This window comes from Hemicordylus capensis, chromosome 2, assembly GCF_027244095.1.
Source record: "Hemicordylus capensis ecotype Gifberg chromosome 2, rHemCap1.1.pri, whole genome shotgun sequence".
Classification (NCBI taxonomy): domain Eukaryota; kingdom Metazoa; phylum Chordata; class Lepidosauria; order Squamata; family Cordylidae; genus Hemicordylus; species Hemicordylus capensis.
Window position 1 is genome coordinate 85,527,494 of NC_069658.1, and position 27,603 is coordinate 85,555,096.

Consider the following 27,603-nt stretch of genomic DNA (forward strand, 5'->3'; position numbering starts at 1 on the left):
GACCAGCTGCTGTGTTCCTTCCAGCTTCTCTCGGGTCTCTTTGTTGGCCGTCCTGGCGCCCGATGTCCTTTTTGTACTTGGGCTGCTGCAGCCGCCACCTGCCGGGGGCAGGGGAGGCGGAGCAGCCCAAATTGCCCCCCCCCCCGTCATTGCAGGCAGTGTGCCTGTGTACGAAGAGTGAGCAGGCAACAGCAGCACATGACGTTGGCATCACAGGCACCTGGCAAGCAGGCAGCAGGTGTATGGGGGAGCAAGCCTCCACTGTCTGTGTGACTCAGGACAGTAATTTTTCCTATAACAGCTGCCACTTGGCCAGATCCACAGGCCAGCCTAGACCCCTGGCCTATTCTAACGTGAGCAACGAGAGCTACCCATCAGCAGGATCCCATGAAGAGATGTTGGGTGTGAGGTGATACTCTCTTGTATTATTGCTCAGTGGCTAATTGTTTTGCTTTTGAATACTCAGTTTGCACATGCACTTATCACAGTGTAACAACTTGTATGCTGATAAAACCAAAATGCTGTATGTAGATCTTGCTGTAAGATGGTATAAGGGCAATGAAATATGCATTTCCACACTGTAAAGCTTTTTCAATGACCTTCTTTAATATGCAATAAGTGTTAAAAGTTTAAAAGTTAAACTTTTAAAACTTGTATTGCACATTAAAGAAGGTCATTGAAAAAGATCTTGCTGTATGTTTGATTATATAGCATATTTGGACCCCATCATTTGCACATGAATTTTTAAAAATGGGTTTGTTAATTTCAAGCAGGTCTTTTCCAGGGTATTTCACAACTTCACTGAGTGTTTGTTACTGTAACTAGAATGTTGGGCATTTGCAGGAAAACTTAAGATGACTTGCGGTTCACTAAGAGTGCAGGCAGAGATATATAGCTGAAAATGAAAAAGTAAGCCTTCTCTGGATCTGTGCTCAGTTCCTTTTAGAACAGGCATATAGCTGAACTCAATCAAGCTCAGGAGAGCCTGTCCCTTCATATTCCCAGTCACTGATTTTGTGATAGCAAGAGACTGATAGTCACGGATTTTATGATAGAAAGGGACATGGTGTGACTTTTGGAGAGCACAAAAACAAGCTGGATAAGAACAAGCAGGACAGGCAGAAGAGAGCTGGTCTTGTGGTAGCAAGCATGAACTGTCCCCTTTGCTAAACAGGGTCTGCCCTGGTTACATGCCCTGGAGACTACATGTGTGAGCACTGTAAGATATTCCCCTTAGGGAAAGGGGCCACCCGAGGAAGAGCATGCAGGAGGTTTCAAGTTTCCTCCCTGGTATCTCCAAGATAGGGCTGAGAGAAATTCTTGCCTGCAACCTTGGAGAAGCTGCTGCCAGTCTATGTAGACAATACTGAGCCAAAAGGACCAATGGTCTGACTCAGTATATGGCAGCTTTCTATGTTCCTGTGACATGTAGATAGGCTTCCCCAGAAAAGAGAGCTTTACAATTGCTAGCTCTAAATATTCAAAATCCTGAGCCCAACATTCTGCAACATTGGCTTAAAAGCTGTCAGGAACTCTATATAAAATGTTGTCATGGTTTCTGAGGCCTGAGGTCATATTAATCTTTCCCAAGGTATTAAAGTTAGTATATTTGTGGTAAGCAATAACTTAGCAATTCAGCAATCTAGCACCTTCATATACATTCACTATGAAATCATGTAGCACGCACTTTCAAAATTACCAATTTAAACTTTAAACCCCTGCCATGTGAAAACATGTGAGAAACCTCGCAGAAGTATGCACTGAGTTATTTTCAGTGCTTCTCATTTCATACGTCTGGAAGCACAGGACTACCTCTGACCATGGCTCATTCTGTTGTCCTTAGTGTACATAGCTGGCCAACCCTCAAAAGTCAAGTCCTTTCTTACTTCTCCTCATGTTGATCCAGTCCTTGGAGCAACTTTGGTAGGTTTTAGACCCCCTTTCTGAGGTATGATAGCTCTAAACTATAACTCCCAAGACTGAACCCTTGGAAAAAAAAACTGTTTGTGTATGTGTGTGAGAGAAACAGATAGAGAGCACGCGAGAAGGGGCAAATAAGGATAGAAGCATTGTTAGGGTTAGGAACATAGGAAACTGCCATATACTGAGTCAGACCATTGGTCTATCTAGCTCAGTATTGTCTTCACAGACTGGCAGTGGCTCCTCCAAGGTTGCAGGCAGGAATCTCTTTCAGCCCTATCTTGGAGAAGCCAGAGAGGGAACTTGAAACCTTCTGCTCTTCCCAGAGCGGCTCCATCCCCTGAGGGGACTATCTTGCAGTGCTCGCACATCAAGTCTCCCATTCATATGCAACCAGGGCAGACCCTGCTTAGCTATGGGGACAAGTCATGCTTGCTACCACAAGACCAGCTCTCCTATATGAAGTGAAGCCATGGTAGTAGACATATTATATCCTGAGGCTCTCCAAACAAGCAGTGTGGACAGCCTGCAGAGGGGTTGCAGGAACAGCGGACCTGACCCGCTCTCCCCACACATGAGCAGCCAGCTTGCCCTGGGCAACCAAATTGGCTGCCCACACAATTACTGGCTCTGTCACGGGAGGTGGGGATTGGGGGCCTTCTAGCCCCTGAGCGCCCCTCATGAGTGCATGGGGCATTCTGGAGAGCACACCCCCCCATGTCAGGCAGCTTGTTGTAGCCTCCCTGTCAGGGGTCTACTTGTGAGTCACTGCGCTGCAGAGACACACAACAACAAAAAGGGGTTAGCAGAGTGCATGCTCCACTAACCTTGTTTAACGCTGTGTGTGTGGCATTTAAGAGGTCTGGCTGCATGAGCCCATTTTTGCAGGCAGTGAGAATAGCCTCTGTATGTTACAAATGTTTCCGAACAAGGGGAATATGTGTGCGCAAGTGTATGTGTGTGAGAGAGTGAAAGTGTAGGCATACACGGAGGGTATGATATTCTATGCATAGGAGCGAAAGAAAAGGCATGCTGACTGAGGATATTTAGCTTTTCTGCTGCAAAGGGGGAGGGGAGGAACAAAGAAAACGGGGAGCCAGTGGGGGCCATCTTCACTCTCTGTCCCCAGGCCCACTCCAACCTTGCTACGGCCCTGACCCCTACCCCAAAGCCACAGGTGAGGGAGTGGAAGCAGGGCTTCTGACTGACACTTGCTGGCTTGGGCAAGCGACGGTATTGCGAGCAGCTGCCGCCGCTCACTTGCCCACCTGTGCCATTTCCGAGCCTCCCAGTCATTGTTGGGATTAGGCTGCAAAGCTGAGCATGGGGGAGGTTTCCCTAGGGCTCGTCCAAACCTAGAAGCAGCCCTGCCTGGGGGCGGAGAGACCAGGAGAAGGGAGCCCTTCCCGTCCAGCAGCGGCTCCTCCCCACTTCAGCGAACGTGGCAAGCTGAGAGAAAGCGACTACCGCAGGCGCTTCCCGATCCATCCCGCCCCCCGCCATTTTAGATTCTGGAGCCTGCAACCAGCGAGACGAGCAGGGCTCCAGACTGAGGCGGGCAGCCACCCGCCGGGAAACGCCGCTGCCCGCCGCCGACTCCGTCACGACCCCAGAACGGCTCCCCACCGCCATCGACGTTTCATTGAGGTAAGGCGGGAAACCGGCGTGGGAAGGGACTCAGGTTTTGCCGCCGCCTTCCATAAGCAACCCCTTTATTGTCTCTCTGGGAGGTCGTCTCAAGGGTCGCTCGCTGGCAGCTTCTTCAGGAAGTAGACTTTCGGGGCAAAGCCTCAAGATACGTGGGTTCAGAGACGTGGCATAAGGATCCACGCCTGCGCAGTACGCGCCCGCTGTGCATTATGGGAAGCGTAGTCTCCCCCCCCCCGCCACTCCCCGTGCGAAACTGAAGAGTAACGGGCGCGGGCCTCCGGTCCATCGTCGAGGTAGCACGTTTCGCTGGTAACTATGGCTCCCTCCCTTCAAGAGATTGGTTGCAGAGTAGGGGTCAGATTTTATTGGTGGTTGGATGACTCGGGGGTGATGTAATAGAGGTGGGGGAAGGTTCCGGTGGAGAAGAAACTGGTGTGATGTCAGAAGCTAACTAAGCTGTTCTTTAGCGTTGTGGGTGCACCTTTTATTATTTTGAAAAGCTGCATGACTTCTGCCCCTCATCTTCCCCATCCCTTTGCACCATTCAAAGAGTGAACGGATAACTGGGGTTGCCTTGGCCACGGAACAGATGGTGCTAACTTGCTACAAACGTCTCCTGCTTTGATGGGATTTATTTGCTCTTTGAAAGTCGTATTTATGTAAAGAGAGACATTTTTTCTCTAGCTCCAATAACCTGGCTGGTGATTTTGGAGTTTGTTTTATTTTCCCTTCTTTCCTTTTGTCATAGAGCTTTCTGTTCCAAAGCTATAATTGTACAGCTGTACTACAGAGTAAACAGCAGGAGTCCACATTGCATAAAATGTGTTTGGAGGCTGTGAAAAAATATTTATGCATTCTTAGATTGGGAGAAGTCTAAAAAACAGGGTAGAGGAAACTTCATATAGGTGGTAGATACATTAGCCCTATTCTACTGATGGCAATAGAATAATCCATATAATGGATTTTCTACAATAATTTAAAATAATAAACTGTCCATTCTAATTCCTATATGCTGTCTATATTGAATTCTTTCCAGAAAGAATTTCACTGATTAATTACAAATCCTGTCTATGTTTAAAGTTCAAAAATTGTTCTATTTTTTTGGTACATGGGTTCTTGCATTTTGGCCACAGTACAGCTGCCCATCCCTTAAATGTGGCTAAGGGATTGTGACTATATCACAAGATGATGTGCTTCTATGCCTCCTGCCCGTATCGTGCAAGTTTTCCATTGCCACCCTTGACAGTGGTTTGTCATTCTTTCTATCCTATTCTTAGACATGCTAACCAGAGTGAATAGTGATGCTAAGCACAGTGAACTCCTAGTTTAATTGAAACCAGGGTTTCAAACTGGTTAATATCACCCTGGTTAATATCACGGCAGACATCATAACAATACATGATATAGGTCTGTGCACATAATAATGATACATGACTAAATAAGCCTATACATTATTCAGCCCCAAATATCCAAAGTTGAGCAATCCACATCAGCTTCAGAAATGAATAACTGCAGACCTATATGGATAAGAGGCTGAGCTATGAATGAGAACTTCTACAGTTTTAATTTTGTCTCTGCCATAAACACATTAGGTGGCCACTCCCTCTCAGCCTCAGCTTCTTAGCTGCAATATGGAATTAATAATATTTACTTCCTTACAGGGTTGATTTAAGGATTACGATGATATAATTAACATAAAGCCCTTTGAACCTTGAAAGTTCTTTAAACATGTTATGAATTATTACAACCATGGTTGAGGACAAATTCTTCCCCAAGGTGGGAAGAATTTATACACCTGAGGAGACAGGTCCAGGGAGAAAGTAATGCCTTTGGTTAAGGCATTACTTAACCAAAGTAATTACTTAACCAAAGTAAAGCTTTGTCCATCACTTTGTCACAGAAAGCCTCCTAAGTAAAAGAAAAAAATCTTTTCTCCTCAGGAGTTACCTCATAAACCTAGACAGGCCATCTCCTCCTTACGGAATTCTCTGCCACAAGATGTGGTGATAAATTCATGGAGAACAGGTCTATCAGTGGCTACTAGGTCTATCAATGGCTACCGAGGGCTATAGGTCACCTCCAGCCTCAGAGGCAAGATGGCTGAAGAAAATGGCAGCAGGCAAGAGCTAAGTGGCCATGACTGGCAGTTGGCTGGCCAGCCGGCAGCCAGAAAGCAAGCAGGCGAGTGTCTCAAAAGAAGATGTTCCCCGCAGCGAGCGGGGAACAAGAAGAAGAAGGTGGTAGCGGCGGGGGAGAAGACGGGGGGACAGGCAGGCAAAAAAGCAGCGGTGGCAGGGAGAAGGTGGCGGAGGCAAACTAGGGGTGCAGATGCTCTGCACCAGATCAGCTAGTTTATTCATATTTCAGCTAGCTAGAGCTGGTATAGATATAATGTCAAGACTCAGTTAATTCACTTCAAGAAATCAAGGGCAATTTCTTCCTGACTCCCTGTGGTGTTTGGTCTGAGTCAGGGATGTGTGTAAAGTTTATTTTCAGGTATTTTTCACCTTACATTTTACTTTGGCTTGTATAAGTGTACTTGTATTTCCTCTGCCACCAATTATACAATGAAGCCTCTGTAACTGTGTTGGTTTCATGTTACCCCGATAACATGGCTTTGCAGATGTGAGGAGGGTTTGTTACAGAGATCACTGTCGGATGTACTTAAAAAAGGTAAAGGTAAAGTGTGCTGTCAAGTCAATTTTGACTCCTGGTCCCCACAGAGCCCTGTGGTTTTTCTTTGGTAGAATACAGGAGGGGTTTACTATTGCTTCCTCCCAGGCAGTATAAGATGGTGCCTTTCAGCATCTTCCTATATCGCTGACAACCGATATAGGTGTAGGGATTTGAACTGGCAACCTTCTGCTTTTTAGTCAAGCATTTCCCCACTGTGCCACTTAAGGTGACATACTTAAAACACACACACAATAATATTTATTAAAATATGTTATCTGAGGCTTGTTTGTTACACTACTGATTAGTGGGCTGAAATCTTGCTTGGATACAAAGTTGATGTTTTGAACTTCTCACAGCACTTACTTTACTCACAGTATATAAGGCTTTTCACCTTTGAACCCAATTCCTTCCCAGAACTGTACTTCACAACCCAGTCTTTATTACAGACTATCCTAATAATCTGGTCCTTTTATTTTTTAGACTGTCTTATCCTTTGAATCTCAGAACCCTCCTTTGATACTGTTCCTACCCAGACCCAAGTCCTCTTTCTCCCTGAACTTCACTTCTAAGTTCTGTCACTCTCTAACTGCCTCTTAATATTGTCAACTTCCAACAGATTTACGCCAATTTGCAAAAAAGTAATCCTGCACCTTTTCATCACACACCTCACCTGCTGGGGTGAATTAGCTCTTCTTGTTTTAACACTGAACTAACCCAGCTAGCTTTCATTAACCTGTGGTTAACATTAGTGCCAGTGAGTGGTTAGCCCCAGCTAAGGGAGAAGTTTGCTTTGTGGAGCGGGGAGGCTTTCAGGGAAAGAGAACATTCCTGATCTCTTAACTGATGTTAAGTAAACCTGTCCATTGTAAGGGCTTGCAGGCTGGCTACCACCTATCCTCTGAGGGTCTGTGTCAGTGGAAGCCAGGTCACCGACTGTCAGGAATAGAGAGAAATACTTTGAAGCTATTCTGGCGATCAGTGGAAAGCGGGCTAAGGGTGCTTAGCCTGCTCCCCACCGATCGTCAGACCCACCGGGTTCGCAGCCAAGCCCGATTCCGTCAAAGCGGGTCACCCGCTTCTGCAGCCCACCCCCTAAACCGGGTTTGCAGAGAGAATAATAAACCCATTTTTTAAAATCATGAGTAGCCTCCCAGACGGGAGGCTTAAAAGCAGCCTCCCGACTTGGGGGTCTCTCCAGTATGCCCTGCGTGCTTGCGCAGGGCATACTGGAGCTTCCAGGGGCCACATGGCCCCCAATCCTCCCAGTCCCCACCGGCTCCATCACAGAGCCGCCCACAGCGAGGAGAGCGGGCTAAGCCCAGAAAACCCTATGGAGGCGGGTCTCCTTCATCGTGAGACTCGCCTCTTTGTCTCCAAGGTTAGTTGTTCAGCGTTTCCCATGGGGATGAATGTCAGCCAGTAATTCATACGCGAGAAACGTAAGGACAACATTGGGGCAGGCATAAATTGGCCTCCCCTGTTTCTGAGCCCAGTGTTTGAGATGAGGTGATCCCTTGCTCTCAGTGGTAACCCAGAATACAACTAAGGATGCAAATGGAGTTCTATGCTGAGTTCCTCTTTGGATCTGGTTGTTCAACTTTACCTGAAATGCTTATTGAAGCAAAACAAATGTTGGGATCTGTGATTCTTCCAAATTTGTATTTCTTTACAACAAATACTTGGTGGTGGTGGTGGTTTTGTTTAGAAAAGTAACATAAGAATTTTTTTTCCCTGATCTGTAGGACCTTAGAATAAAAATCTCACCAGTCAGTGAGAGCATAATTATGCTCAGGTGGGAAGAAAAAATACTTCTAAAATTAGAATTATCTGTTGCAGCAATGCCATTAAAATCTGGTTTTCCCCATATAGTTTTAGTTTTGTCTTCTTTCAGGGTACAATTGTGCTAATTTACAACAATTATTTTCTTTTGGGATGAATCATGTTTGGAGAACCTATGGTTATAATCAGTTAACATTTTGAAGTAGAATTCAAAATGACAAAACAGTGACGTGGGGGGGGGGGGCGGCACTGGGGAAATCCTTTTTATTTTGTCCCCTAGAATTCAGTCAGAGTCATTGAGAACTGAACCAGGCCTTAACTGAATAGCTCCACTCCACTTCAGGTTCAGTTTTTAGGTGTAAAACTAGAGTATGATGGCGTCTTGGGCTTTTAAAACAAGGAGCGAGAGAGAAAGTTGGAAACTGACTGCTGCTACAAATGTAAATAAATGAGGCTTCCTGACTTGGTACAGTCATGCCATAATTTCATGCAGTCTTGCACTCCAGTGTTTCCTCTTAAGATGTGCGCACACACCTGGTTTTTGATGTCTGCTCAGTTAACTTCTGATCCCACTCAGGTTGAACCAGGAGGATCCCACTCTGAGTGCACATGAGCGCACACTGCCTTGATACTGCCATCCAGAACAAAACTCATTCTGCCCACAAATGGAAAAAAATAGAGGGAACACTCATGCAGTCATTTTAGGACTCAGTGCATTCGTATGTAACTTCTCTTACAGATGTAAATAAGTGGTTTTCTTGGCTCAGTGCGGTCATGCTTAAAGTCCTAGTGTAGTTGTACCTGTTGAAAACAAATGGTATGTAGAGGAATACAGTACATGCAGCCATTATGGATCAACAGTCATCCCTTTTTGTTGAACTGTACAGCTTTCCTCTGTGAATCAAGCTCTTCAATTCTTCTTCTGCAGCAGAAGTTGGCTGCCAGGGTGCTGATTGTCACATGGTCCAGCCACCAGCCAATCGTGAAGCCACCTCTTCAGTGCAGAGTGGTGTATGGTTGGTCCTTGTGACAGTCATGAAGCCACTTCCACCTTTGCTGTCCAGAGCAATGTTTCAGATTCAGGGTGGGGGGAATAAATTGGCACCTTTCTTAAAGGTGCCAAATAAACAGGCCAAGTGCCTGAACAAAAGAATTGAGTAAGCCCAAGGCCTGCCTGAATCAGCACTGATTCAGAGCCAGGTACATGTGATTTAGAGCCAGGTTACAGGAGCAAAGATGGAGAGAGGCAGTTCTCTCCACAGCAGAAAAAAGTGCGTCTGTAGGTAGCTATGTCTGTATTAATCCACAGTGTTTGGAACAATTGATTATTCAATTAAAATCTTTTAAGTACTGGGTGAATTTGCACTACTGCTAGGAATATAGGCCATTTTAAGCTACTACTACTAGAGAAATACAATGCATTGATGGTTTGTTTGGGGGAAACCCCTTTCCTTCCTTCTTTTCAGCTCGGTGTTGTTGAAAGAAAATGATGGAAGAGAGTGGCATAGAGACAACTCCACCTGGAACACCCCCACCAAGCACAGCAGGGGCTGCCGCCGCCACCACCACCACCCCAATCTCACTAGGTACAAGTGCTCCATGAGTGACTGGCCTTGTTTGTTCATGTGTTTTGAAGCTTAGCAATTTGTCTAAGGCAGTAAAAAATGAGTGTTGCAATCAGTATAATTACTGTACACTTTCCCAGACTAATTTTGAAGTATTTAATTTGTTTCTGAGTTGCATCAATATGATTTCTAGCTGACATAAGTTGTTTGAGCAGATGCTAGGGATAAACTTGCTTCATATAAAATGATGTTGCAGGATTTGAAATGGTGGACCATGCATCTTGGGGCAAAACAACAAGTAAGATAAGCTATCTGGGATCAGATCTCCTGATGTTTCTTTCCTTACCTCAGAGCAGCTGCAAGGGGCTAATTTGGTCAGAGAAGAAGTGCTGTGGAAATGTTACTCCTTCCCCTTACGTTTCCCCAGTCAAAATCACCTCCTCCTGAGACAAGGCCTTTCCTCTCATGATAACAAACACAAGATGGGACACAGTAATGATTTGTGTTAAATTAAACGCACTCTGGGGGTGCTTCTGGATCCAAGTCTCTCCCTGGTGTCCCAGGTTGAGGCAGTGGCCAGAGGTGCGTTCTATCAGCTTTGGCTGATACGCCAGTTGCGTCCGTTTCTTGAGACAGATGACCTCAAAACAGTGGTACATCTGCTGGTAACCTCCAGACTGGATTACTGTAATGCGCTCTATGTGGGGCTGCCCTTGTATGTAGTCCGGAAACTACAGTTGGTTCAGAATGCAGCAGCCAGGCTGGTCTCTGGGTCATCTAGGAGAGACCATATTACTCCTGTATTGAAGGAGTTGCACTGGCTGCCGATATGTTTCTGGGCAAAATATAAGGTGTTAGTTATAACCTATAAAGCCTTAAACAGCTTGGGTCCTGGGTATTTAAGAGAATGTCTTCTTCATTATGAACCCCACTGCCCATTGAGATAATCAAGAGAGGTCCATCTGCATTTGCCACTGGCTTGTCTGGTGGCTGCTCAGGGACAGGCCTTCTCCATTGCTGCCCTGAGGCTTTGGAATGCGCTCCCTAGTGAAATAAGGGCCTCCCCATCTCTGACAATTTTTAAAAAGTCTTTAAAGACACATTTGTTCACCCAGGCTTTTAACTGATACTGTTCTGATTGTTTTCAATGTTGTTTTAGAGTATTGTGTTGTTGTATTTTAAAGTTGTGTTTTAAATTTCTTGTTTTTGTTTTTAACTAATGTTTTAATGTTGTTTTGGTGGTTTTTTGTATAAAAATATGTTAAATAAATAAATAAATAGTTCATTTAATTTAGTTTAATTGTTGTCCAAGAATGTGGGCAAGAACCAGCAGAACCAACAGGGATGTACTCCACCGATCAGGCTCCTGGTGTAGTGGTCCACTAGGGTGACCAAGGCAGTTTCAGTCCCAAACTCAGATGGAAGCCAGATAGAAAGGGATCTAAATAATCCATATTATCCAAGACCCTCTGCAGCTGAGATGGCACCACATGCTCCATCAGCTTGCCCATAAAAGGGAAGGTTAGAACCAGGTCTGTAGTTGTTCAGGTTGGAGGGGTCAAGGGAGGGCTTTTAAAATAAGTGGTCTTACCACCACATCCTTGATGCATGATAGCATCCTGCCTCCCTTATTGAAGCATTGATTATAGCATCCAACCACTTGCCTGTACCCACCCTGACAGATTTTATTAGCCATGAAGGGCAAGGGTCTAGAGTGCATGATGTTGCCTGTGCACTGCCCAGGATCTTGTCCACATTTTTAGGCTGGACTAACTGGAAAAAAAGCCAACACAATGGGACCAGATGGTACCTGAGGTGCATGTGTTGGAACTGTAGATGTTCCTCGAAACTAGTCATAATGGGCTGTAGGTGGTTCATCCTCCATTACAATGTGAAGCAATAACTTTGCTACGTGAAATGGCTTTGCTGGCCTACACTGAGCAGATGCAATGGAGCAGTCAAACTAAACCCCACTAGATGATGATCTGTCCATGACAAGGGAGTTGTCTCAAACTCCCCCACCTCCAGATCATTTATTCCCTGGTCAGCAAAAACCAAATCCAGAGTATGTCCTGCCATGCGGGTAGGGCCCGATTCCAATTGAGAAAGGTCCATGGTTGCCCTGGCAGCCATGAAGTCCTGAACAGCCCCTGCTAGGGGGAGCCTCAGCATGGACATTGAATTCTCCAACTCAATGCTACTTGAATTCTACTTGGATTCAATGCTATTTGAATTCCCCAACTCAGTGCTACTTCAGACACTACCCTCGTCAGCTCAGTTAGGTAGACTGAAGTGCAATGGGGTGGTTGGAATTAACCTATTAGCAGCCTCTGGGTCAAATGCGGCCACCTGAGAGAGACCAGCCTTGCTACAAAGATTACTAAAAGAGGGCTATGAAGGGAGCAACAGCTGTGGTGATGGAAACTGGAGGTGGAAGTAGCGGCCGTGGTTAATCACATGGAATTTCAGTCTCATTGTAATCCTCTGGTAAAGCCAGTCACTGTCTAAAGTGTTAGGGAAGCTTTTAGGGACACCCCCCCGCCCCCAAGAATATTCAGTCCATATCCTTCTAAGTCAACCAGACCTCCTTTCACCAACACCTTTGTTATATAACAATGAGGCTATTCTCACGACCAGGCGGAACCAGGCTAAGGGAGTCTAGCCTGATTCCTCCTGGTTGTATGCTGCCCCGGGAGCCATGCAGCTCCCGGCAGCAAAGCCCACAAAACACACCCCCCCCCCAAAAAAACCAAGGTTAGCAGAGTGAGTGCTCCGCTAAACCTGTTTAGTTGACCATGTGCCGATGCGGCTCCACACCACAGTGACATACAAGTAGACCCCTGACCGGGAGGCTACAACAAGCATGGCATCCTAGGACTTCTGGGGGCCAAGCAGCCCCCGATCCCCACCACCCCTGCGGGCTCTGTGACGGAGCCAGTAGTCGTGTGGGCAGCCAACCTGGCCGCCCAGGGCTGGTCTGGGGATCATCTGCGGGGAGAGCGGGCTTAGCCAGTAAGGCTCTACACATGGATCGTATGTAGAGCCTCAATAGGCATTTGTGATTTTAAAAAATAAAATATGGACATCTATCCCTTTGGAATTAGTCAAAGATATTTCCAGCCTGTAAAATAGTGTGTGCCAATTTGGACTCCTGGTGCCCACAGAGCCTATACACACCCTATATTGAACACTGGATCACATATACAGGGCTTATTTGGACAAATATTTTGCCTTTGCAACTAAAAGTTGCCAAGACGTGCCTTATGTCTTTCCTGGATGTCCTGCTTTCCTCCTGGTGCATTCTCCATTTGTGAGTGTTTGAGTGAGTTGATCCAAACCACCATTGTACACAAAGTCAAAATACTAGTAGTTAAAGTAATTGGGCACTGGGAGGACATGTGGCAAAGACACACACTCTTGGCACATCCCGCTTTTTAATAACATGGGCCAGTTTATATGAGGGCATATTCTCTGAACTGGCAATACTGCCTCCTCTTTTTAAATGCAAGGGGCCAGTGCGGACAATGCTCCCTCCTATAAACCAGCCCACACTGTTAAAAAGTGGGATGTGCCAAGAACATGTGTGTCCTTATGTCTTTGCTGGATGCCCCAATGTCTTCCCAGTTCATTTCTTATTGAAATATTACTAGCAAATAGTTGTTGTATACTTTATAGAAGGGAAAGGTTTCCAGAAGGAAGGTGGAGGGGAATTCAGGGAGATTTGGCCTGCACTGCAATGTACTTTTCAAGATTTGGAGACCTTGCTTTTTCTCAGTTTCACTTATTTATCATGCAGGGTTTTAATTTATGGTTTGGGATATAGTTAATTAATCCAGTGATCAAACACTTGAAACCAGAAGACTGACTTCAACTGCATTTAAATTTGTATAGTCTAAATTATAGATTTTGGAAATATTTTGCAGCAATAATTTTTGCAGCAAGTCTTGAAAGCTCATTAATGAACATCTACTTGTAGTACAGTTTTGCTTGCCATGTTCCTGGTGAATTGACCCAGTATTAAGTCAGAGGTGGTGGTTAACCTCTGACTTTTTCAGCAATCTGTTTCTTTCTCAAAGTGATCCTTGGAGTGAGTCATTTACCACAAAGTGATCATTGGAATGAGTCATTTACCAATCTGCTATAGATTTCAGATGTAGTCTTCAGATGCATTGTTGCTGATGTTTAAAAGTTTACTGCAACCTAGTAAAACGTGCCTTCTCTCCCCCCCCCTTAGCTCGTCCCCTCCCTCCTCCGACTATATCTGCTCCCCCACCTTTTGCTCCCCACATTCCTCCATCCAGTACGAATACTGGTCCTACTCAAATATTCGCCTCACCTTTACCCCCACCAGCATCCTCCTTTCCACTGATGACCTCTCCAGCGTCTTTGGCTTTTGTGCCTTCTGCAATGACTTCAACTGGTGCACCCCCTGGAACAACTACTCTACCGTCTGTCACCCCTCCAATTACGTCAGCACTCAGTAGCTCCACTTCTCACTTCTTGCCCCCTCCTCCACTAAGTTCTGCTTCTGGCCCTATGCTTTCTACACCTCCAACTGGTCCCCCTACTTCAGGATTTTCTATTGCTTCCACCCACGACATTACAAAAGGCCATGCCGGGCGAGCACCACAGACACCGCTGATGCCATCATTTTCTGCACCTTCAGTCACAGGTAACAGTGTTGTAATTTGTTTTTTGTCTTGTTGTTTTTTAAGTGCCAAACCTCTACCAGAAATACTGGTTAATTATTAATTCTACGTTTTACCAAATTTAATTCATTTCTAGGGTCTAGTTTGCACAGGGTCCCAGCATGCAAGTTTTACATGTGGTAAGGTACAGGAGAAACCTTGAGCTTATGTTTCCTTTGCCGCCATACCCATGTGCATATATCAGTAGGCCCTGCTTCAGTTGTCTGCTCTTCCTTTGTTGCAATGGGCAGATTGAGTTTGTGGGGCCTAAAGGTATTTACATGCAAAGGTCCCAGTTCACATTGAGGTTCCACAGGTGGTGGTGGTGGGGAGGTGATATGTGAGCTCAAGACTCAGTCCTGAACCCCAGTACTTATGAAACCAGAGATCTGGCAGGCAACAGCAGATATTTTGTTTCAGCAGGCTTTTGCTGGATGCTCTTATTATTATTATTTTACTGCTGCTGTTCTTTTTGATTTTTGGCTTGTCCTTCATTTTAGTGACTTTTATTTTAGTATATTATTGTACATTGATGGACAATCATTGTAAGCTGCCTTAATTATATATCAGTACTAGAAATATATATATATTAAAAACATTATTTCCTATTTGAGCAGAAACAATATACAAAGATATATATGCTCTGCACTTTGATAAATACAAGTTTTGTGCCAAGAAAAATTGGATTCTGTGTCATGTGAATTATACAGCCTTGCATCATTTTGCTCTGGCCAGTCGCAGGGAGACTAAAAGAACTACATAGGACATTAAATCCCTACTCCCCAACTTTGGAAAATCTGTCTCGCCTAATCTTCTAGTGTCTGATATTATTCAGACATTATTAGTCAGGCATTATTCACTGAGTTTCCAGTTTCCCTTACAGTTAGTCTACTGCAGTATAAATGGATTACTATTCACAATTTAACTAATAAGTGTTTTAACACACCCTGTTTTCTGGAAAAGTGGAGAATTGTAATTTCTAAAATATGGAATGGAGTGACAATGTTTTTGTTTGCTGCTGGTCTTCAGGTGTCTTGTCAACCTCTGTGATGCAGCAGACTCCTGTGCCACCATCATTAGCACCTGGCATTGGAAGTGGCTCTACAATTACTTTCCCAGAGGAACGTGATGATCCCAGAGTAGTTGGCATACAGAATGAAGCGTCTGCTGGAGGACTATGGGGCTTTATCAAAGTGAGGATCACTTTCTGGTCAATTATATCAAAGTCTGATTAAACAGGCTGAAACAAGTGAGGTAGTCTCGGTATCCAACTGGAACAGGCTTGCACAGTGTAAAGTCCATAGGATAATTGTGGTCCCTTCCCTGTCTAATTGCATCCTCCTAGAGGACTTCCAAATACCAATTGTTTGCAACCCTTTCCCACATTTGAAGGAACGTCTAAGGTTCATTTAGGCTTATTGTGGACATATCCTCAGAGGAGTAAAATATCAAATACCACAACGCTAGAAGGAAAGCTAGCAGGAAAAAGATCAAGAGGAAGGAGGAGGAAGGGATGGATAGATTACCTGAAAGAATGGCTAGAAATGGACACAGAAGATATCATCCACGATTCTTGGGACCATGATCTATGGCTTTTGTTCGCCTCCAACCTCCCAATTGGAGAAGTCACATGGGGGGGCTTGTTGAAAGTGGGGGCTGGGATAGGAGAGCTCCTTTCTTATCACTCTTTGTCCTCTTTGGATGCAGAAGTGCGTGGTGGAGTTAACTTTAGGTTTTTTTCAAGCCTATTGCAGCTAGCACTTCATAGACCACCTGCATCTGTCAGTGTATGAATTTGGAAGTGAAAGCTTTTGCAAGGTGTGGATTATTTACTGATTATGCAAATCAATTCATTTGTATCCTGCTTTTCTTCCATACAACTCTTGGGAATGTACATAGATCTATCCCATTTTTGTCTTCCCAACTATTAGGTTGGGTTGAGAGACCAGAGAATAATCAAATACAGAATATGTCTTTGATGCTACCTTCCACATGTTTAATAGTTAGTTGTGGGTATTTGTGTGTTCTGATTATGGTGCAGCAGTCAAGAAGCTCTCAGTGAGTAAAAAGCTTCTGTACCGAGTATTTGCTTTCACTTAACAGTCCATGGAAAGCTAATTATATTATATTCTTCTTTCTCAAGATAAATATGTCACTGCGAGATTATTTACATTCTTAGAACAATTATTCATGATTTAGTTATCTTCCGCCGCAAAGAGTGATAGGAAATCAATGGAGTTACATGGTAAATGAAATGTGGAGTCCACTGGAGTGGGTGCGTGTGTGAAAGTACAGGTGAAACTCGAAAAATTAGAATATCGTGCAAAAGTTCATTAATTTCAGTAATGCAAATTAAAAGGTGAAACTGATATATGAGATAGACGCATTACATGCAAAGCGAGATAAGTCAAGCCTTAATTTGTTATCATTGTGATGATCATGGCGTACAGCTCATGAGAACCCCAAATCCACAATCCCAGAAAATTAGAACATTGTGAAAAGGTTCAACAGTCTAGGCTCCAGGTGTCCCACTCCAATCAGCTAATCAATCCATAACACCTGCAAAGGGTTCCTGAGCCTTTAAATGGTCTCTCAGTCTGGTTCATTAGGAATCACAATCATGGGAAAGACTGCTGACTTGACAGTTGTGCAGAAAACCATCATTGACACCCTCCATAAGGAGGGAAAGCCTCAAAAGGTAATTTGCAAAAGAAGTTGGATGTTCCCAAAGTGCTGTATCAAAGTACATCAATAGAAAGTTATGTGGAAGGGAAAAGTGTGGAAGAAAAAGGTGCACAAGCAGCAGGGATGACCGCAGCCTGGAGAGGATTGTCAGGAAAAGGCCATTCAAACGTGTTGGGGACTTTCACAAGGAGTAGACTGAGGCTTGAGTTAGTGCATCAAGAGCCACCACACACAGACGGATCCTGGACATGGGCTTCAAATGTCGTATTCCTCTTGTCAAGCCGCTCCTGAACAACAAACAACGTCAGAAGCGTCTTACCTGGGCTCAAGAAAAAAAGAACCGGTCTGTTGCTCAGTGGTCCAAAGTCCTCTTTTCTGATGAGAGCAACTTTTGCATCTCATTTGGAAACCAAGGACCCAGAGTCTGGAGGAAGAATGGAGAGGCACACAATGCAAGATGCTTTAAGTCCAGTGTGAAGTTTCCACAGTCTGTTGATTTGGGGAGCCATGTCATCTGCTGGTGTTGGTCCACTGTGCTTCATTAAGTCCAGGGTCAACGCAGCTGTCTATCAGGAGATTTTGGAGCACTTCATGCTTCCTTCCGCAGACAAGCTGTATGGGGATGCTGACTTTATTTTCCAGCAGGACTTGGCACCTGCCCACACTGCCAAAAGTACCAAAACCTGGTTCAATGACCATGGGATTACTGTGCTTGATTGGCCAGCAAACTCGCCTGACCTGAACCCCATAGAGAATCTATGGGGCATTGCCAAGAGAAGGATGAGAGACATGAGACCAAACAATGCAGAAGAGCTGAAGGCCGCTATTGAAGCATCCTGGTCTTCCATAACACCTCAGCAGTGCCACAGGCTGATAGCATCCATGCCATGCCACATTGAGGCAGTAATTGCTGCAAAAGGGGCCCAAACCAAGTACTGAATACATATGCATGCTTATACTTTTCAGAGGTCCGATATTGTTCTATTTACAATCCTTGTTTTATTGGTTTCATGTAATATTCTGATTTTCTGGGATTGTGGATTTGGGGTTCTCATGAGCTGTACGCCATGATCATCACAATGATAACAAATTAAGGCTTGACTTATCTCGCTTTGCATGTAATGCGTCTGTCTCATATATCAGTTTCACCTTTTAATTTGCATTACTGAAATTAATAAACTTTTGCACGATATTCTAATTTTTCGAGTTTCACCTGTATATACAAATGCAACCATTTAGTGTGACAGCAAGATAAACACAACTTGTGTATTTGTGCTGCAGGGTGTAGCTGGAAATCCTATGGTGAAGACAGTGCTTGATAAAACCAAACACTCTGTAGAGACTATGATCACAACACTGGATCCTGGCATGGCTCCATATATCAGTAAGTGAGGGCTAGCAGAAATAATTATCATTGTATTTGTAAATGTGGACTGTGTTGTAACCTCTTCATAGGAGTCCTCTTTTGGTGAAGATTGTATTATGTTTGAAAAGACTGGGTCTCAGCAGCTCCTTCTGTGGTGGCATTGCTTACAAAGCCAGGACAAAACCCAATTTTGCAGCTTTCCTGGATGCAGCCTTCATAGCAATACAAACAGTAGTAATACTGTTGGAGACTGAATTTATGAGAGAAGACAGAACAGTGGCTAATTTGATGGTAGTGGTATTGAGGGCTGAGCATCAGTTTACACTTCGTGGAAAGAGCTGCTCCTTTTTCAGGGGCCAAACAGGAGTCTTTTCCTCTAAAGTGATCCTCTCCGTCATAGCACAGAGAAGTGAAGGATAGGGTTGCCATATGGAAAAGAGGACAGGCCTCCTGTACCTTTAGTAGATGTACAGGAGATGTACAGCAGCTTTTCTTTCCCTTGTATAATAAGCTGTATAGAAGACCTGTTCTCTTTTTTCATATGGAAACCCAAGTGGAGGATTGCACGCTGCACTGTATCCTTTCAAATGGCTGCTGAGTAACTTTGATAGAGGCAATCTGCAACATGAAGCTGGTGATGATTACATGAAGTAATCACTCTCCTTCTCTTGGAAATTGCTCTGCCAAGTAAAGGGCAGGAATCCCAGCTTATCTGCAAAAAGCAATTTTTTTTTCAAAGCTAATGTGTCTCTGCATTTCTGGTATTATGTTTAAATGTGTTTGTTGTTTTATAGAATCCGGAGGAGAGTTGGACATCGTAGTCACTTCTACTAAAGATGTCAAAGTTGCTGCCATAAGAGAAGCATTTCAGGAAGTTTTTGGAATGGCCACAGTTACAGGAGAAGCTGGGCAGTCCAACATTGCACCGCAGCCTGTTGGCTATGCAGCTGGATTGAAAGTGAGTGGCTCTCATTTGGAAAGACTGGTGGAGAAGATTTCTTAGAACGTTTTCTGAACATAGTGTGGTGCACTATCATCGGAAAGTCTTTCTGTGAGCAGAAGGAATTTCCATTTACAGTGCACTACATCAGCGAGGGTTACTTAAGGTTATATAAAAAGTCATTTCTGAAAGTGTACTGTATCTTGGTTAGATCCTCAACATCATAGCTTCCTGCAGCTTTTAGAGAAGATGTTCTTTTGTGGCATGACAACATTCTATAAAATTGGAACAAAAATGTGTCATATCTGAAATCTCATGTGTTATAATGCTGAGGAAGGGACAAAATAGGGAAGCAGGAAAGGGAAATGTAGGACTGGGAGGGTCTTGTCAGAATGCAAGACCTTTCTCTTATCTTCCTTTCTTCAGGAGATAAGGATATTATAGAACTAGGAAAGGTGAAGAAGAGGGCAACCAAAATGATCAGGAGCCTGGAGCACCTTCTTTATGAAGCTAGGCTACAGCATCTGGGTCTCTTTACCTTGGAAAAGAGGCAACTTAGGGGAGACATGATCGAGGTGTATAAAATTATGCATGGAGTGGAGAGGGTGGACAGAGAAATTTTTCTCCCTCTCTCTCAACACTAGAACAAAGAATCACCCCATGAAACAGAAGGTTGGGAAATTTAGGACCGACAAAAGGAAGTACTTCTTCAAACAGTGCATAATTAATCTATGGAATTCTTTGCCATGGGATGTGGTGATGGCCACCAGCTTGGATGGCTTTAAAAGAGGCTTAGTCAGATTCATGGTAGACAGGTCTATCATTGGCTACTAGTCTGGTGGCTGTGGGCCACCTCCAGCCTCAGAGGCGCAATGCCTCTCAATACCAGTTGCAGTGGAGCAACAGCAGGAGAGAGGTCATGCACATACCTCTTGCCTATGGGCTCCCCAGAGGCATGTGGTGGGCCACTGTGTGAAATAGGATGCTGGACTAGATGGGCCTGGTGCCTGATCCAGCAGGGCTGTTCTTATAGAATTCCAGTGTTATTGGCTGTGCCCTCTTCATTGACAGGAGGAGAAGAACCCTCTTGCGGAGCATTGCTTCTGAAGCGGGGTTGGATTATGGGCTCCCCCCAAAAAACATTTTTGAACAAGCCTTATGGTCCCCTGAACATCCCCAAATGCCCCCCACCTTTAACAGGAGCTTGCAGAAGCTATGACCTATCCATAGTCTCTGTTAGTAGTCAGCAATATATTAATAGATGCAATAAAACATCATCAGAAGTAACCTATTCTCTTATCATATGGTTTTTGTTTAACTGTTTTTAAAGTTTTAAATGTGAATGTGATTTTTATGGCATTTTATTGTATTTTAACTTTTGTTAACCAGCTTGCAATGGCTTATGAAAGGCAGTATTAAAAACTGAACAATAAAATAAAATACCAGTGCAAATCTGAAGCCTGGTTGCTAATGATATAAAGAAACCCTGGCTGATCCCATACTAACGTCATGCACACCAAATAATTTTTCACAACAGGGAAGAGATCATTTTCACTGATCTTCCTTTTCTTCTGCAACCTGCTGTGCCTTCCAACCCTAGACCAGGGATTCTCAACGTTGACTCTCTAGGCCAGGGATTCTCAATCCTCAGATGTTACTGGACTTCAGATCCCATAATCCCCAGCCCCAGTGGGGATTATGGGAGTTGAAGTCCAATAACATCTGGGTACCTAATGTTGAGAATCCCTGCTCTAGGCTGTCGTGCAACCCTGAGGAATATGTTTTCAGGATGCATAGATGTACTCTACTGTACTCCTAGATGATTGAAGGAGGACAGAGAGATTGGCAAAACTTGCTCATACCTTGCTGCACACATACAACATTAATTGACACATGTGATATTAGTCTGGATGTTGACTACTGAAAGGACAGCAGAATGTCCCGTAACCCTTCTGTAAACTTTTAAGAACATTGGTTAGAACCTTTTATTTCAAGTTACTGATTTTGTTTTCAGATGGCTTTGGTTTGCTTCTGATTTATATTAAATGAAGACAGATATATTAGTCCATCCTTTCTGTGCTGTGTTGTGTCTAATACTTTCTAATGGCTTCTTTTGTTTTCATTTAGGGAGCCCAAGAAAGGATTGACAGTTTGCGCAGAACAGGAGTGATACATGAGAAACAGCCTGCTGTGTCTGTTGAAAATTTTATTGCAGAACTGCTTCCTGACAAGTAAGACACTTTAATTTTTTCCTCAAAATCACAGTCCATTTTGTATTGCATCCCTGAGATTTATAAAGAGCTGCTACTTCTCAGCATTCTACACTGGAGATGGTGGAGGGTGGGGGGAGAGTTGTTGTCTGCCTACAACAGTTGCTTCATGGTTTAGCTTCAATAGATTTTCATTCTCTTGAACTGAAACAGTTTAGTGTTTAAAACCTGTCAGTGTGCACAACCCATAATTAAACACCATGACATAATAAGACTTCTGTGTAAACACTAGAATTTATTGTTGGGATTGTTTGAAAGTTCATAATACAATCTTATCTTAAGTTCAGTTCTACAATGAAATCTAAATTACCCAAAATGCAATTATGACAAAGTTGTTTAAAGAGCCAATAGTACTAACAACACATGTAATTACCGCCTTTTTCCTGAATTTGTGCCTGCTGACCATGGCACACCTGATGCACAGACAACAGTGGGCTTCCCAGTCAGCCAGCACTGCTGTGCATGTGGAAGCTAGCCCCAGCAGTGTTGTGCAAGAGCACAGTTGTGTGTCTACTTAAAACAGCACACTTGTGCAGTAGTACTTATATTGTTTTCAGTGTAAGAAGCACTGAGCAAGTGCAGATGCACTGTTTTAAGTAGTTACACAACAGTACTGGACAACCAAGAATACTGGTGTTGCCTTGCTCATCATGTGGGCGAGTATCTTTTAGGCCCCTTGTTGGCACAAGTTTTTCCTTCTTAGTCTTTCATTGCATAATGTTGGGAAACTATAAATTGTTTGCAAGGAATACTGGCTGATATCCAGTCTAATGATGTGCCAGCAGAAGAGCATTTGTGTTGCAAAAGGTGGGTGGAGGGGAGCAGTTTCCACTGACCTCCCCTTGCTTTTGCAACCTCTTGTGCTTACTAAAAATATGTCCCTGAGGTTTGGGAGACCCCCAGGGACATGTTTTCAGGAGGCACAAGCAGCTGCAGGGGAAGGGGTGTGTGTGTGGTTGCCAAGAATTATCCCTCCCCTCTTATGTAATGTAAAACACAGTTCCACTGGAATGTCATTAGTTTGGAATTCAGCCATGGAGTTCCTTGCTTTGTCTTTCAAAGCTATCAGTTTGTCCTGGTCTAGTCAGTTAATGCCTAGAATTACACTTCAGTATGATTTGCTAGCTTCTCTTTTGTCACTGCAGGTGGTTTGACATTGGTTGCCTAATTGTGGAGGATCCAATCCATGGCATTCATCTTGAGACATTTACCCAAGCAACACCATTGCCTCTGGAATATGTTCAACAGGTAAGTTTCACCTTCAAGGAGTGGATTTTCTAAGGGCTAAGAATCAAGAACTCCAGAAGACCACCTTTGGAGTTTTATAATTCAGGAGGACCTCGATATTCATGGGGTTTCCATTCCGCAGATGTACCGTGGATATGGAAACCACGAATATCAAGGCATTAAAGTCAATGTATTTGCGGGGGTTAGGTTCCCAGTCAGCCAAAAATACTTTACAATTGCCCAAAATTGACTGAATTTAACGTGTGTGTGGGGGGGGAGAGTTCCATGCTGTGCTTTGCTGCCCGCCCCCTCGAGTAGCGCTGTGTCCATAGAATGCCCTAAAATTGGCCAAAACCCAGTGGTTTTTGTTTTAAGATGGGATCCATTTTGCGGCTCCAGCAAACAAAATGGTGGCTGGAAATGACCTCTGTGGTCATTTCCGGCCACCTTCGACCCACAGATACATGAGGTCAACGTGTGGTTCCCTCCTCCCCTTTTTCCTCCATGTATGCTGAGGTTGAGTGTCTTTTTCCCAACCGCAGATATGCAAACCCACTAATAATGAGGTTCTATTGTACTCCTAATCCCCCCCGCCCACTGACTGATGTTACCCTTCTTCCATTACATACTTTTTAAAAAATGTGGATAAAGTCTGTTTGCAGGCTGGTAGCAAATCTTCACACAATATTTGAAGGCCAAGATATCAGGGGGGAAATATATAGAATTTTATTTTGCACATTTTAGTACACCCAGAAGAAAAAGAAACCACTATATTCAATAAAATGTGGACCTTCTGATATTAATCATACCAGAATTTCAAAATAGTTAAAACTATCAAAATATTTTAAAATAAAAATAGTATCAAAACAATAACTTTTTAAAATGGATGTGTAAGAAATTATATTTTTTAACATAGTGGATCACGTCCTGCACAATGCTAGGAGGGTGGGAGCTCCTGATGGATTCGCCCACACTGCTGTGGGTTTGCATTAAAGCCCTGTCAATCCAGGGTATTTGCACAGGAACACAAAATAGCCCACTGAGGCGCTGGAAGTTCTAGTTAGATCAGAAACCCCTTGTTTGACTGTCTTGTTGAATCCACTGAGAGCCTGCAGCAGTGCAGGTAGATTGGCTCCCCACTCCTAACACTGCACAAATGAGCCATTCAAGGTAATAGAACTCTAAATAGGTTGCATTGGTGCTTCTGTTTTCTTGGCATATTATTTTGCTTCACACTGCTTTAATTATTTTACAGGCTCAAAGTCTAACTCCTCAGGATTATAACCTAAGATGGTCAGGTTTGTTAGTGACAGTGGGTGAAGTGATTGAAAAGAACTTACTGCATGTCAACAGAACAGACTGGCATGTTGTATTTACCGGCATGTCACGCCGACAGATGATCTACAGTGCAGCCAAAGCTATTGCAGGAATGTACAAGCAGCGTTTACCACCAAGGACCATTTGAGAAGAAACTAACTCTGGACACTGAAGACAACTCATTCTTTTAGGCTGGGAATGAACACAATGATTGCATCTTCATTGATGCATCAACTATATTGATGGTCCTCTACTGATGGCACCTCAGTTTTTGTAACTGCATATAAACGGTAACTTTGTTTTAAAAAGTGAAGGCATCCTTTGGATAATTGAAATGATCAATTCTCAAGTCACTTTTTATAATCACATAACTTCTAAAAGTATAAGGAGGCATATTTATAGCAGAATCAAAAAGCATAAAATGTATTTAATGGGTTGCATTTTTATTTCAAACACTAAATAGATTTTGGACAGACTCTCATAATAATTGGTTTAATAGGCATATCAGTGTTTAATTATTGCTGTAGTAATCAGAGGTCAGAGTAATGGCGTCTAGGTGTTGCATGTTAGCCTGGATGGGAGGCGAGACATAGCTGGGCTTCCAATGTAAAAGTTCTTCTGGATTTCATCTTTGCAGACAGACACCCACTTTAACAGTGTGTTAAGATATATACAAAAATAATTTAAAATGGTCTAATGGTTATTTGTTTTCAAGATAAATTCCAGAAATTAGCTGAATGCATATCTCTTCAATAAAATAGACATACTCCATTATAAACATTCTTATTACCTGTGCATGCATCTCAAAATACAGGGCATTAACTTATATTGAATAGTTCAAAATCCATATTAAAAGTCACAAACATACTATGCTGGCTGACATCTAGACCAAATTACTCATGAGTCATCCCTTTGAAATTAATGGAAAAAGTTAGTTTCAGTGTGACTACTCATAAGTAAATGAGTTTTGATGTCAACTGCTTCGTCTATCTAAAGCATATGATGCAACATACAATTTTTTAAAAAATCTGGACTATAATTGTAGGTGAATTCACTTTTAAATTGATGGGGGTGGTGCGGGAAATGGGATTTCAGTAGATGATATCAGAAATACATGAAAACATCTCGGCCATGCAATGAAATCAATGGATGTTTGCTGTATAGATTCAGGGACTGTTACAGGCTCTCACTGGCATGAGAAAATTGACAGCAAATTAATATGGCAAATGTTTTTTTCCAAAATCTAACTGATCCATGCCTATTGTGTGTTACTGTTTTCTGCTTAGTGTGTAGACCTTGTCAGTTTTTCCTTCATTGCAAATACTTCCCTTTATTCTATGTTTGAACACCATCTGTCCATATTTGTAAAACTGCTTATAGAAAAAACTATTTTGATAACCTTGCCTCTTTTTTTAAAGCTCTCTTTCTGCCTTAAACACAAGCGTCTCAATTTATACTACTTAGCCTTTCTCTTTTGTAGATGCTTTCAAAGACACTTTTTATATGGAATATTCTAGTTAGTCTCTTATATTTCTATCCAGTGTAGTCTTTCATTTTCCCAAGTAATATATTTTTCCATTCTTGACGTATCTTGTAAATCAGAATTAAATAGATCTTGCTCCTTATTGGCCTATAATCTTTGTGTTTTTCCCCTGTGAAGTTTATTGGCTCTTTCCTTTTTGGATATTTAAAAATATAGTTTTTTAAAAGTATATGAGTTTGGCCACAGATGGCTGTTCACACGAGCAGCCTTACCCAGGCTTGCACAGCCATAGCGGGATAGGGCTGCTCATGTGAAGTGCCTGGATCAAGGCCAATCCTGGTGCCAAGTAGCCCAGAAATTTTCCTCAGGCGTGTGCACCCTCTTACATCACTCCCCGGTCATCTGGCAGCTAACACAGAGGCTGGCGAAGGAGCACCCCGGCCTCTAGATACCTTCAGTGCACCAATGCAATACCTTCAATGCACCACACAAGCAGCACAGTGCATTATGGGCTTTCTGGAGGCTAGATGTCCTTCCCCCAGCCTCCATGCTGCTACCCTACTTGCCACAGCGGCACTCATCTGTGAGCACAGCATGGCGGGCAGGGCTTCAGCTGCAATCGGGGAGAGGGAGGGCGCAGGAGTAAATGTCTGCCCCCTGCCAGCATTCTTGGGTTCCAAGAAAAGAGATCATGTGTACAACTTCATTGTTCTCAAAAGAGGTTTATTTATTTGATGCGGGGGAGAGAGAAAACCTTGCATTTCCCTATAACCTCCTAAACAAAAACCATCACATTCTCTCTCAGCATGCATTGGAAATACTATATGTGAGGGATTTACAAAAGCAGGTAATGGCTCCTTTTATAGAAGTATCTGCAAGGCAGAATATCCTTAAGACCTAATCAATCACATTGCAGTCTAACTGGAACTATCAGAAAGGCACCATAGAGATGGGTACAATAAAGGAATGTCTTTCATTCAAAATGTCTCTACTTTTCACACTAGAGGAAAGAGGCATTTTTGTAACTGATTCCCGATGCACCCTGGTATGAATATATATTTTTCCCCAGATCAAAAGTTGTCCTGTGTTTTGTTTTGGGTTTTGGGGGTGTTGGAGGTGGGAGGAGAAAGTGGATTCTTGAACTTTTCCTTCCCATCTTCTTGTAGCCTCTTCCACATTTTTAAAATGTTCTTTAATGTTCACTCAAGAGAATTACAGTTAAATATGTTGATTTTATTAACTCCCTTTCTTCCCTACAACAATAAACACAGTGGTCAAAGTTCAGTAAAATAAAATGTAGATGTAATATGAAACAGCTTAAAACTATGAGTACAAAGTAAATCGGCTGAAGTCAAGATGACGGTGACCCAATGTGTTAATTACCAAATGCCTGAATGATTAAAAAGGTCTTCAGCTGTCTTGTGAAGACTGCAGGATCAGAATCAAGCAGGCTTCCTTTGGAAAAGCATAACAAAGCTGCAGTGCCTGGCGGGAATGATGGGAGTAGTGTTACAACTGTGATGACACACTTGACACACATGCAAGCAGCGTAGACTAGAGAGGCTCACATGTAGTGCATGTGCCTCTCCCAGCCCTCTGGATTTCTGTGCAATATGTGACCCACTGCTCTCAGGGTTTCAGACTGGTCCTTTCCAAGCCCTACCTGGAGATGGGAGGGAGTGAACCTGTGCAAAAGCAGCTGACAAACTATATTTATTCCAATGCGTTTTGAAAAGAATCTCAAGGAATGTTTCTACTTGACTGTCTAAGACCACTCTTTCAGGCAATCAAGTAGAAAACATTCCTTGAGAGAAATTCTTTTCAAAACACATTGGTGTATGTATGAATGTATGTGTATCTATCTATCTATCTATCTATGAGAGTGATTGTTCCCAGCTGTTTGTTTATTTATTTAACATATTTGTATACCACCCAAAACACAAGTTCTCTGCGACCCACTCCAGATGGTCTCAGTGGGCGATGTGGTTCATAGTGAAGATGATCTCTTAAATACCCAGGGCCTGAGCTGTTTAGGGC

At 43.4% G+C, this 27,603-nt stretch overlaps 1 protein-coding gene across 6 annotated transcripts; it reads left to right on the forward strand.

Moving 5' to 3' along the window:
• Positions 1-3,248: 3,248 nt before the first annotated feature.
• Positions 3,249-25,708, forward strand: PRRC1 (proline rich coiled-coil 1). Of its 6 annotated transcripts, none has more exons than XM_053297532.1 (9): positions 3,249-3,567; positions 9,492-9,611; positions 13,825-14,262; positions 15,308-15,471; positions 18,245-18,347; positions 19,124-19,287; positions 21,397-21,500; positions 22,685-22,787; positions 24,022-25,708. In XM_053297532.1, the coding sequence occupies exons 2-9, from the start codon at positions 9,512-9,514 to the stop codon at positions 24,229-24,231; spliced, it is 1,386 nt and encodes a 461-aa protein (XP_053153507.1). In that variant the 5' UTR covers positions 3,249-3,567; positions 9,492-9,511; the 3' UTR covers positions 24,232-25,708. The 6 variants fall into 6 exon arrangements, with proteins under 6 accessions (XP_053153507.1, XP_053153512.1, XP_053153508.1 ...); XM_053297537.1 differs by having other exon boundaries at positions 13,942-14,262; XM_053297533.1 differs by lacking the exon at positions 3,249-3,567 and adding an exon at positions 3,783-3,879.
• Positions 25,709-27,603: the final 1,895 nt, after the last annotated feature.

What these genes read in the sequence shown, in the direction of transcription:
- PRRC1 (XM_053297532.1), top strand. Translation starts at nt 9,512, where the DNA reads ATGATGGAAGAGAGTGGCATAGAGACAACTCCACCTGGAACACCCCCA. An exon ending in GCAGAACTGCTTCCTGACAA is followed by an intron (nt 21,501 to 22,684) that starts GTAAGACACTTT and finishes TTGTCACTGCAG; the next exon opens with GTGGTTTGACATTGGTTGCC. An exon ending in CTCTGGAATATGTTCAACAG is followed by an intron (nt 22,788 to 24,021) that starts GTAAGTTTCACC and finishes ATTATTTTACAG; the next exon opens with GCTCAAAGTCTAACTCCTCA.